Genomic DNA, 13116 nt, shown 5'->3' on the forward strand with positions numbered 1-13116 from the left:
AATATTCTGTTCTAATTCCACTTTTTTTATCTCAGATGAATTTTTATGAGTTGCGCAGTGACATTGATCTGACTTCTCAGCCTTATTTGAATAAGAATTCAACTGATGCTTTCCGTATTGAAACTGTGGATGATCTTCCAAATCAAAAGGATTGGTATGTTTTCAAATTTACTATTTGTAAAATTATGCAGTTTTGTTGAATAATTCATTTTTATGTTTTTTATTCAGCGATTGTGGTGCGTTTTTGCTTGCTTTTGCGGAGTTTTTGTGTCTGCGTAAAGAAATACCTTCTGAATTTAATATTGAGAATTATCGTGAGCGTGTTGCATTTCTTCTGTACCGCTATGGCAATATGAAGATAGAGAGAAATATTGTTAGCGATGAAGAGGTTGAAGAGGAGGTCCCAAATCCAAAGAGGAAAGGGAAGAACAAGATCTGAAGCTTATCATTTTAGCTTAGTACTTTTAAGTTTTTTAGTGTTTTGTCTGAACAAGATCTGAACAATATTGTTTTTTTTCCTATTATGACTTTGTTTGAATGACTTTGTTTGTAATGGCTACTGTTTTAGTTTTAGTAAATGGTAATTGACTTATACTGTTAGTAATGTTTTGGTAACTGGTTAGTAAACTTATAATATTTTTTATAATTTTATAGATATTAACTAAATTTCCTTTATCAGTTGTATGTTGTAGTATACTTTTGATATTGTTTTGGTAAATTAATAGTAAGGTAGTGCTTTATAGTTAGTAGTCTATAAAGAAATTTTTAAGATTATATCATTTTAAATATCAAATTAAATATATTAAAAAAGTTGATAGATTTAAATGAGATTATAAATATTATTAATATTTAAGTAAAGAAAATAAATTATAAATAAAACTTTTTAATAAAACTTTATAAATAGATGCTACGTAACTTATTAGTAACCTATTAGGAAACCTATAGTAACTTTATAAATATATGTTAAGCAACATATTAGTAAACCTCTAGTAATTTATAAAACATGTAGTAATAGTTTAGTAATTTATTATTTATCACTGTCTTAATATGTAAGTAATTTATTATTTATCACTGTCTTAATATGTAGTGACATATAATTTTTTGATATATCTCTGGTAACACAGTAGTAAATAATTGGTAAATGGTTAAAATTATAAGAAACAAATAAAAAAAAGAAGGAAATCCTTTAATTGAGCCAAAATTCAATGAATTACAAATCATTTAATCAATGTATTTAGGAAATGTATTTGAAAACTAAATTTTATTATTTTGGTATATTTTTACATGTCTTCTTATTATGTCCTCTTTGTTTGCATCTTCCACACTGATTTGTCTTCTTTATTTCATTTGGTGCCGTGATTCTTCTTTTCTTTGGTCTTCCTGCTGGAATTGCTCCTATTGGCGGAAGAACTTCCATACTTTCAACATTGGCAGGTAAATCCCAATTATTTTGGCTAGGCATTGGATAGACAACTCCTTCATATGTGGCAAGCATATTTTCTTTAGTGAAAAAGTCTGAGCAGTATTGATATGGTTCTTGGTGTAGTTTGCTTAATATAGCAATAGCATGTGGACATGGCATTTCATCCAATTGAAATCTGCAGCATGTGCATGTTCTTTCATTAAGTTTTACTATAAAGGTTTTATCACCATCTTCCACACTGTGCAAACCTCTAACAGATGTTGAAGCCTGTTGTGAAAAACATATATTTGACAGTTAACTTACCATTAGGCAACTCTTAGAAAACAGTTAGCTAATATAGTATAGTTGAAATTAAAATGTACTGTAATTGAAAATTTACCTTCATTCTTAAAGATGATGCATAGTGATTTCTGAGTTCATGTTCTGCTTTGTTTGTCAGCTTAGTAAATGTACAAATTGCAATATTTCTGTTAGCATAACTCCATTCTTGCATCAAACGCCTCAAACTTTCAAGGAGCGTTGTTATTGGTAATTCCCTAGCTGCTTTGATTGCTGCATTCAAAGACTCGGCGATATTCGATGTCATTGTCGAGTACCTAATATTTTATAAATTATGATCAAACTTGTTGTAATTTATATAACAAACTTACAGTAAATATAAAGGAAACTGTCAGTTAACTATATAAAGAATAGTCATATCAAACTTATAAAGAATTATCAGTTAACTAATATAATTTTTTTTAGTCATACCTATTAGCTTTACAATGTGCTCTTGCCCACTTCTCGATCCCAATATCTGTTAGGTACTTTCGAATTCCGGCATTAATGGCATCAAGCTCTTTCATGTAGTAGTCAAATCCCTTAGTTGTGTATGATCTTGCAGCTCCATAGAAACAGTCTCTCAATGTATCCGGATCGTGTTTGAACTTTGATTTGATGTTACTTAGCAAATGGTACATACATATTGCATGACTTGCTTCAGGAAAAACCTTTTTGACCCCATTCAATATACTCAAATGCCTATCTGAAACAATACACAGCCCATTTCTTCCACCAAATGCTTCTTTCAATTTTAAAAAAAAATATTCCCAGGAATCATCATTTTCGGAATCAACAACTGCAAAAGCAAGGGGGAAAATCTTACCATTTCCGTCTTGTGTACTTGCTGTTATTAATGTTCCACCGTAGTTCGACTTCAAAAATGTTCCATCTACTACAATTATTGGTCTACAGTATCTCCAACCTTTAATAGAAGCATCTAGAGCCATAAACATATATTCAAATTTGTTTTCATCAGTTGTATGAAGATCTACAACTGATCCTGGATTAGTTTGTAGAAGCATGTGCAAATATCCAGGCAAAATTGAATACGAGTCGCGCGGACTACCTCTAATTTGGTTTAGTGCCTTTACTTTTGACCTCCATGCCCTATTGTAACTCAAAACAATCCCAAAATCTCTCTGAATATCTGCAATAATATCAACTGGAGTATAGATTGTTTTTATATCCAAGAACTTCATTTTTATATGTTCCCCTATTATTGAAGCTGTTGCTTGCCTTTTGTCATCCATTCTTATATTTGGTGGGCATGTGTGGATGTTTATCATTCTTCTAATCACAAACATATTTGTCTTTCCATCTCTTGAAGCTCTCACTGTCCACCTGCAATCTTCATCAATGCAAATGACTATATATTCTCTTTTGCAAGACTTACTAACTTTATACTGAAATTGGTTAGCAATCGTGTAGAAACAGAAACTTGTCTTCATAGTTTTTTTGTCTTTGAAGATCTGTCCAACATAGATTTCTGTTATTTTTGGATCAGTGACGATGTTGATTTCTTGTGGTTTACTTTCAGCTTCCTCATCTTCTTTTCTTGTCTGGTTGTATAATATTTCTGCATATTTTATAATATCAATTGCAGTGCCACTACTAGACGTTGTATCCACAAATTGTTCTTCAATAATTCCAATAGAAGCTTCACTGTTGATATTTTGTATTTGTGGCTGACCTTCAAATTTGTTTGTTGTAACACATAATGGAAAACTGGTTACTCGCGGTTCATCTTTTTTCATTTCAATGTAGAATTGCAGGCTGACATTATCTTCAATTTGTAAAGTTTGGTAGTTGCTTTCTAACTGAAATCTGATTTCCATTTTGGTTTCCCAACTGTTTACCTCTAGTTTACCTGCTATCAATTCCTTAATTTCTTCAAAGGTTGTGTTTTCCCTTATCAGTATTCCTTTCATCTTGTAGTTGGAGTAATTAAAATGCTCATCCCATACTCCATCATAGTGCACAAGAGCCTTCAGTGTTCCTTTTGCTGCATTTTAATGATTTAACATTAGTAACACATATTAAACCATTAGTAAACTATAAACAGAATAACCATTAAAACTACTATAACAACTTTATAAAACTAAAAGTACACTAACTATCACAAACTTGAATGTATATTCATTCAATCTATTAGTAGAGCCTTATTTACTATTTAGTAAACTATAACACATCATTAAACATTAAAACTACAATAACTCCTTTATCAAACTAAAAATACACTAACTATCACAAAATTGAATGAATATTCATTCAAACAATTAGTAGAACCTTATTAACCATTTAGCAAACTATAACACATCATTAAACATTAAAACTACAATAACAGCTTTATCAAACTAAAAATACACTAAGTATCACATAATTGAATGAATGTTCATTCAAACTATTAGTAGAACCTTATTAACCATTTAGCAAACTATAACACATCAATAATCATTAAAACTACAATAACAGCTTTAGTAAATTCAAAAATCACTAACTATCACAAAATTGAATGAATTATCAATTAAGAACTGCAAAAAAAAAATCAATGTATTCAGTTATAAAATCATTCAATTTAAATTTGAAAACAGAAACCTATTTATGCGATATATCAGATATAACAGTTGAATTTGAGTCGCGATTTATCAATTTCAAAATTGATAAAGAATGAGTTGAATTTGAGTCGCGATTGATCAATTTCAAAATTGAAAAAGAATTTGTTGAATTCGAGTCGCGATTGATCAGAGACTAACCTGAATCACTTAGTAAACTCATATCAGCTGTGATTCCTCGATTTTTATCTTGAATCGGGTACTGCGTTTGATTTTGTTGGAATCGTCTCTGAATTACTGATTATGAATGGGAACTGTAAGTTTGATCTTGAGAGAATCTTGCGACATGGAGATTGATTCAATTTTGGAAGAGAACAGCTCCTATTTAAGAGAGTCGTAATTTGGCAAATCAGGAAGCTTATTTATTATAAAAAACTTATGACAAACGGTATTATGGTTAGCATTAAATTGTTGTGGTAGCCGTGAGATTATTTAGCCAATTTAGGTGTATTTGTCTAAAAAACTCATTACATTAAGCTGGTGTTTGTTGCACTTTAGAATTTAGATTAGGCAATGCATTTTCACATGGCTCAACCTGCTTCGTTATAAGATGTTTGTCTAGTTCGGACATACAGGCAGTATAAGAATAAGATCTTAAGTATAAATTCAAGAAATAAAGGTACCTTAACAATGTGGGTCAAATCACTTATTCTATGTAGGTTCTCCATATAAAAATTACAGGAGTGGTTATAACGCGTAGCTTGGAAAAGTATCAGGAAATGGTATAAAATTTAAGGTGAAGCAAGTGTGACCTATTATGGACCGAGCCAATCGTAGTTTATCATTTTTAAAGTTAATATCATAAAATTCACTAATTTTATATATTATTTTTTAAATTTAATTACGTCTTTTAAAAAGTGTCATATTTGAACATCAAATTTTATTTTTTTAAATACATACTCGGTGCTGAGATGACACCCGTTCATTGGTGTAATTTGCTGAGGCGGAAGTCATTTTTCGGCTGCCACCTCAACAAATGTGACTTTATGTATGGATTTGAGAGAAAATGAAAATTGTTGTTTATAGCATTTTTTAAAATACGTGATTAAATTGAGAAAACGTGTAAAGTTAATAAATTTTCATGGCATTAATCCTTTTATGTAAGATTAAGAAGCCCAGTCTCAGTTCAGTTCATACCTCATATTTGCTATCCAAATTTGGCCTTTGTATTTTTCATATATGAGTTCGAACTAGACTATATCAGATTTATAGGAGATATTACATAACAATAAAACTCTGTACTCGTCCATAAAAATGCAAACTTATTATAGGCTTAAACTCTTACCGAGCTTTAAATGTCCAAGCCCGAATCAAAATAGACGGTTATGGATTGACCGGACAAGTTAACAGAGTTCATGCAAACAATTGTTGCGATACACAAGTTTTGCTGCTCCAAATACGAACAGAGAAAAAATAATTGTTGATGAATATTAACACGAACAATCAATCAAGAATCAAATAAAATCAATTAAAAGATATCAATCAAATCAATCCGGATCACTTGGATACAACGGAGAACAACAATCAAATCAATCTGGATCACTTGAATACAACGGAGAACTACAACAATTGGAAACGCGACGGAAACACAAACTCTCGGGCTCGGACCCGCTGTGATACCATTACATAATTTGAAAATCAAAGAACTGAAACTATATTGAATTAGATTGTAAAATTACAAATCAAAGTTTAAAGCTAAAATATGAAACTCTATTTATACACACTTTATGAACTTTACATGAATTGTATCTAGCTGTAACCAGTTGTTTGATGAGCTGGAACTGGCCGTTGATGAGCCGGAATTTATAGCAGCAATGTTGGAGTAGCGGAGCAGTGGCCTTAACGGAGCATCAGAACTTGTGTATCGCAGCAACAATTTGCATGAACTCTGTTACAAGTATCAAGACCTTTGAACATGTCTACACATGTACGGTTTAGAGCAGGTGTAATCGCATAATTTTAAAAAGATGATTTTTTTTTACCAAAAAAAAGAAGAAGATGAAGTTGAGTTCCAAATAAAGTAGAGCGACCTAATATGGGAATCCCATACTAATGAAAAAAAATAACAAATTCCAATTCAAATATAAGAGTTTCACGTTTGAATAAAAAATTATCTTGACATAAGATCTGGCAGGAAATTTTTTTTAGACAAACAGATTTTATCACGTTATCTGTAAACTAAAACAGTAGAAATTTTCTCCTAATAGAAATTCTACATCTGAACCATATTTGGAATGACAATATATAAATGGAGACGATCTACATATAAACCCTATTGTATGATTTTGGATTGAATGTAAGTGGTTTATTTGTATACTCTTGAATATATTTCTTTATAATTTTATAGGAATATGGTGTCAAAACCATAATTATAATTCCATTTCTAAACCCATAAATATATTTTATCAACATGTTGTGCTCGTTCTGTTCACAACAACTTTTTTAAATAATACCATCACTATTCAGGACCTTTGGAAATTAAAAAGGTCCAACCATTATTCATGTATCTGTAAATAATACTAATAACATCAGAAAAACCTTAGATGTTATTATTATTTAATTTCGGCATGGGAAATAATCATTTATGCTTCCCACTGCAGTAATGTCATGATTTGTGTGGTTTCATTGGCAATTTAGCATCAACTTATTTTTTTTCAATAAAAAAAAATTAATTTTTTCCTTTTTAGAAGTTTAACTTTAAACAATACATTTTTACTATTAAATCAGACCCATACAACCTTTTAAAACTCTCAAGTTTTAAATACTATAATTTATTATTGAGGCCCAATTGCTAAAATAATCCCAAACATTTTAGTGTCTTTCCATTTTAGTATCAACTTTCATATTTAACAAAAATAACACTAAAGTTTAATTTTATTTTTTCAAATAGTCGGGTAAGTGAGCAGTTAAAATAAATCTTTTAAAACCAAAGCGTTCATCAAATCAGTACGGCCACTGATTTACGGTTCAACCAATTCAATTGCTGGGTAGACTGATAGAATAAAAATAAAAATAACAAATATAAATTGTTCTTAGAACAATTAACAAATATAATTAGATCTATATATATAATTTTATAGTTTTAAAAAAGGAAGATTAATTAACATAAAATTTACGGTTCACTGGTTCACCGAATTATATGTTTTTTTTCTAGTTCAAATTGGTTGAACACAATTGCTCGTTTTTAGAAGTACCTAACCTGACTTCCGGTTAAAGTTGAATAGATTGAACCAACCATTTCGGTCCATTTGTTAAAAGACCGGTGAAAATAAAAAATTGACAGTGTCAATCCAAAAATTACTCCGAGAGTGTACAAGAAGATCAAAAAATAAAAAATGGTATCAAGAATTATACATATAAAAAAAATAAAAGATGAATCAAATGTCCTGTTAATTGAGAATAAGTTATATAAAAATTTGACATGATGGAACAAAGTTGAATCAAAAAAAAAGTAGCATCATTGATGTAACTAGTGAAATTATCAATCATTTATTGACTAACCGTTTTTTTTTTTTTTGGATAAGAAGAGAGGCCAAGGCCAAAAACTAACAAGCTCTACACATTATAGGGAGCGAAACACCTATATTATCTTCCATAACAAGATTAGCGATGCCAAAATGAATGTCTTCATAAGTAATCCGCCCTAAGGTATGGGAGAAGCCAAGGTTAGCCATCCAATCGGCACAACGATTGCCTTCACGATAAGTATGTTTGATGATAATATTCCATCGTTTGCCCAAAAGTTTCCTGATCGCACAAAACAGATTGGTGTTGGCATTAATACCATTATCTTCCTTCAAAAGAGCATCAACTGCTATCTTGCTATCCATCTCTAATATGACATTCCTGTAGCCATTCTTCCAAGCGAGGTCGAGACCATCGAGGGCTCCCCAAAGCTCAGCTTGAATAACTGAGCATTTCCCTATGTACCTGCTGTACCCAAACAGCCACAAACCCTCATTGTTCCTAGCAATGCCACCTGAAGCAGCAGTGTTAGTCGAAGCTCTCATCGCGCCATCAGTATTCAGCTTGATCCAGTTCGCCGGAGGAGGATCCCAACCAATAAGCATCGTTGTCTTCGGAGTAATAACGGGACTAGAGAGTTGCATAAATCTCTTGGCTTGAATAGTGTAGTTTACCATAACTCTGATGGAGTGCACAACCTCATCACAACTTTTCCTATCTCCTTTGAATATGAAACTGTTACGATGATTCCAAAGACACCAACAAGCAATGCCAAAGGTTATGACCCAACTGTCTGCGCTATTCTCATCTTTATCCTGCAAATTGCGAAAAAACCAATCAGAGAATTGCAGGTTAAAAAAGAGTTTATCATTATAATCTCGAAGCAATTTGTGCCACACTTCCCTTGCAAAAATGCAGTTGCGAAGGATATGATCTCCATCTTCAACAGTATGTCCACAAAGCGAGCAAGAAGCATCATCCGTCATGTGTCGTCTTTTGCGCTCATGGTTAGTCAAGAGTTTATTTTTAGCTCCCAGCCACAAGAAAATTCTGATTCGTTGAGCTCCAGGCCAACTCCAAACCGCTTTCCAGTTTCGATGAGTTGTATCTTCGTGATTCAAGTCTTGGATACTATAAGCAGTGCTGACTGTGATATTGCCTGAGCTGGTAAGGCCCCAAAACGGCTGATCATTTAAATTTCCTTGGGTTGGCGGACTAACCGCTGCCAGATGAAGAAGGACTGAGTTCGGGACTTTGCACTCCAGGCGATCCCAGTTCCAATTGCCATTAACAACGAAATCTTTGACCTTCAGCTCAAGATCAGAATTTGAAACTGTATCGAAGGCTAAATGTTTAAGAGGCCCCAGATCGGCGAGCCAATTATCCTCCCAAAAATTAATCAAATTACCGGCCCCTAGAGACCAATTGCAAGCCGAAGAAACAGTTTCCCACAAATGGTAAATGTTCTTCCAAAGAGGAGAGCTGCTGCTGCCCGCCTTGCAAGTATTACCGTTACGAGACCAACCATATTTATTCCTCACCACTTGCACCCAAAGAAGCTCAGGTTTAGTCATGACTGCAAAACCGAGTTTCATGACAAAAGCATTATTTTGTTTCTTTAAATCTCTGAGACCGCTTCCTCCCGACAGACACGGCGTACACATATCTTCCCAACTGATAAGACTGGGCTTACGGGATCCATCTTGACAGCCCCAAATAAAGTTGCGAACTAATTTGTTTATGTTGTTGCAGAGGCTAATTGGGAGAGGGGCAGTTTGCATAACATAGCTCGGAATGGTCATGAGAACCGATTTGGCAAGCGTGAGCCGTCCTGCCATAGAGAGAAGACTGGCGTTCCATCCGGATAATTTGTTCTTGATTTTTTCCAAGACGAAGGAGTAAGTTTCCTTGGTGATGCGAGAATGAAGGAGAGGCACACCAAGATACTTTCCTAAGTCATGGGATCGTTGCATTCCCAAGCTCCTGCTAATGTTAACTGCACATTGAAAGTCCACATTAGGGGAGAAAAAAATTTTAGTCTTAGAAAGACTAACTTTGAGACCAGAGCTAGCCGAGAAATCGTCAAGAATAGATTTAACAACAAGCCCTTGCTCCTCCGTTGCCTTGCCGAAAAGTACCAAATCGTCTGCAAAAAACAAATGAGATAAGTCAGGACCGGATCTATTAAGTTTAATAGGGAGCCACTCACCATTTTGGACTGAAAGCGCAATACGGTGAGATAAGCGCTCCATACAAAGAACAAAAATATAAGGCGAAAGAGGATCTCCCTGACGAATTCCTCTAGACGGCTTGAATTCTTCGGTTGGAGTTCCATTCCAGAGGAGGCTCATACGAGAAGAGGTAATGCAGTGCATGATGACCTGTGTGATATGCGTAGGAATGCCGACGTCCATGAGAGTATCTTCTATAAAATTCCAGTTGAGACAGTCGTAAGCCTTTTCCAAATCAACTTTGATGGCAAACCAACTCTCTTTCCCTTTCTTTTTACGCATCGAATGAATGACCTCTTGGGCAATAATGATGTTATCGGTGATATTACGCCCGGCAACAAAACTGGATTGAGTAGGGCTAATCAAACTTGGCATAAAAAGTTTAAATCTGTTAGCAATCACTTTGGTCAAAATTTTATAAACCACAGTGCAAAGACTAATAGGGCGAAAGTCTTTTATGGATTCAGGTTTATCATTTTTAGGAATGATAGAAATAAGGGTTCTGTTCATATGATCTTCCATAACCTTATTCCTGTAAATGTTCTGGATAGTGGAGCAAACCGAACTGCCAACAATGTCCCAATGATTTTGATAGAAAGCAGCCGGAATACCATCCACACCCGGAGCTTTCCAAGGCTGCATTTGACTGAGAGCTTGCTGAATTTCGATGCTGGAGAAGTCTCTTCCTAATCTGATGATCATAGAGGGAGATAACGCGGGAAAAAGCCCCCTGGTACCAAAAACAGGTCTACTGCTGCTGATTTCAGTATACAAATCTTTAAAAAAAGAAATGGCCATGGTACGCAGAGTGTCACTATTATCACACCAATTGCCATCATTATCTTTAAGAACACTTATGCGATTACGTCTCCTATTCGCTGTAGTTTTAGCATGGAAGTATGAAGTGTTACGATCCCCAAGCATAAGCCAATTGCAACGCGATTTTTGTAACCAGTAAGCTTCCTCTCTCAAAGTGATTTCCTCAAGATCGTTTTGTAATTTCAGTTCTAGCTCCGTTAGGAACTTAGATGGACGATTTTCAAGGTACATCTGAATTCCATTAATACGAGCCAAGAGGTACCTTTTTTGTTTGAAGATATTCCCAAAAATATTGGTGTTCCAAGCTTGAATATTGTCCGTGAATAGAAGAGTATTCTCTTTGAGAGATCTCTGATTGCTCCAACTACTTTTAACCACATTGATAAAGTCCCCATGAGTGAGCCAAGGGGCCAAGAAACGGAAAGGCCTGTTGTCACCAAAATCGGACCTGTTATTATTGAGTTTAACAAGAATAGGCCTATGGTCCGAATAAAGGCGAGGTAAATGGTGAGAGACCGCATCCTGATAACGTTGAAGCCATAAATCATTACAAATCACTCTGTCCAACCGCTGAAATAAACTACCCCTCCTCCACGTGAAATTTGGACCCACATACTCCAGCTGAGTGAGAGCGTTGGTCTCTATGAAATTAGAGAAACGCGGGCAGCCAGTATATCTTATACGAGAGCCACCTTTCCTATCCGTGGAATTGAGAATAGCATTGAAGTCGCCTGCAAGAATCCAAGGAAGGTTATTATTAATGTTTAAAGTAGTAAGATCCTTCCAAAGCTCATGGCGTTTGGAAGGATTAGGGCTACCGTAAACCGCAGTAAAAAGGAACGTCTCACCAGTATTGACGAATGAAAGGGAAATATGAATGAACTGAAAATGGTTAATAAGAATATCAACTTTGGCGTTATCATTCCAAAGCACCCAAATTCCTCCTGAGAAGCCCGCCGCTTCGACACGATGAGAGTAACGAAAACCCGTGCTTCTAATGACCTTGTTTGCATTAACACCTGCAATTCTTGGCTCAAACACAGCTATGATAGAAGGATTATATAAATCACGAAAGTTCTTGATGGAGTGCAAAAAAAAATTTTTAGCTGCCCCTTGGCAGTTCCAAACTATAAGGTTATTAATCATAAAAATAATTAAATAAAAGGGAGACAGAAAATCTGACCGTCCTTAGACGTTCATGTTCTGAACCTTGGGGGAGCCAAGGTTCTGAGAAGGGTCATGCAACCTAGTATCTTCGGAAGATGTACTAACTCCTTCAGTAAGAAGCATCGGTTTAGTAATTTCCATAAGAATATCACCGATGTTGTTAGTATTCATAGCTTTAGTGGCCTTTTTCTTCTTAGCCTTACTGCTGTTCTTGGAGATTGGATTGATCTTGACATTCCAATGATTACGTTGTTTATCCGGACCCTTGGGAGAAAATTTATCACGGAGCGTTAACATTTTAAGTTGTTGAATATGCTCCTGATCATCCCTTGAGGTAGAGAAAGAAACTGCAGAGTGGTTTTTGGAGTCTAAAGACACTTGCACAGGTGAGGGCGTGATGGCGGGACCGGGATTGTTAATCGTAACTGGTTCAGTACCTTTATTGCTAAGGTTAGATGCTGAGTTGTGGACATTAGGCTTAGCCTGTATCTGCATGGGAGATGATGTCGTGGTGATGTGTTTAGCAGTAATATTATTTCTGGATGGAGACTTACCTTGTTGGCCCTGAGATTGATGGGTCGTGGACTTTGCATGAACCTGCATGGAACTCGTAGACGTGGACGTATTATATTTAGCATTAATATCCTGGGTAGAAGACTTACCTTGGTGGCCAAAATCTTTCAGATTGGAATGAGAGACTTTCTTCAACGGGGAATCTGAGGTTTCCTTTTGCAAAATTGGTAAGGAATCATATTTATTCCTTAAGATACAAGATTGGCCCTGATTCTCTTCTTCCAAATTGGCAATGGTTTCAAACCTTGACCCCGAAGATTTGTTACCGTTATTTCCTTGATTGTGGCCTGAGGTATCGGTTTTCCTTCTACGATTCACCACCTGCATCCATGGACCAAAAAGGGAAGTTTCAACTGTTGGTGGCGGAGCTGGGGCGGAGGTGGAAACGGAGGTAGTATGATCAGGTTGTAGACCGCCTGGAGTATCGTTGGTAGTATTTTTGTGCGGGCAAAGGGTTTCACGATGCCCATAACGACCACATTCGAAACAAATAACTGGAAGACCC

At 35.0% G+C, this 13116-nt stretch overlaps 1 protein-coding gene across 1 annotated transcript; it reads right to left on the reverse strand.

Annotated features, from left to right (window-relative positions):
• Positions 1 to 1264: 1264 nt before the first annotated feature.
• Positions 1265 to 7594, reverse strand: LOC126678616 (uncharacterized). The gene is made up of 9 exons (XM_056105542.1): positions 7556 to 7594; positions 6095 to 6244; positions 4243 to 4275; positions 4159 to 4178; positions 4040 to 4050; positions 2174 to 3746; positions 1786 to 2019; positions 1679 to 1690; positions 1265 to 1598 (listed from the first exon to the last, which is right to left on the reverse strand). The coding sequence occupies exons 1-9, from the start codon at positions 7592 to 7594 to the stop codon at positions 1265 to 1267; spliced, it is 2406 nt and encodes an 801-aa protein (XP_055961517.1).
• Between the last annotated feature and the right edge of the window lie 5522 nt (positions 7595 to 13116).

The sequence above is a fragment of the Mercurialis annua genome, linkage group LG4, assembly GCF_937616625.2.
Source record: "Mercurialis annua linkage group LG4, ddMerAnnu1.2, whole genome shotgun sequence".
NCBI lineage: Eukaryota > Viridiplantae > Streptophyta > Magnoliopsida > Malpighiales > Euphorbiaceae > Mercurialis > Mercurialis annua.

Bases quoted from the DNA above. Each gene is read 5' to 3' on its own strand.
- LOC126678616 (XM_056105542.1), bottom strand. From the start codon at position 7,594: ATGGTTGGTTCAATCTATTCAACTTTAACCGGAAGTCAG. The intron at 4,276-6,094 runs GTAAAGTTCATA...TTTTTTTTGCAG, and splicing joins TACAGCTAGATACAATTCAT to TTCTTAATTGATAATTCATT. The intron at 4,179-4,242 runs GTTAGTGATTTT...GATGTGTTATAG, and splicing joins ATTCATTCAATTTTGTGATA to TTTGCTAAATGGTTAATAAG.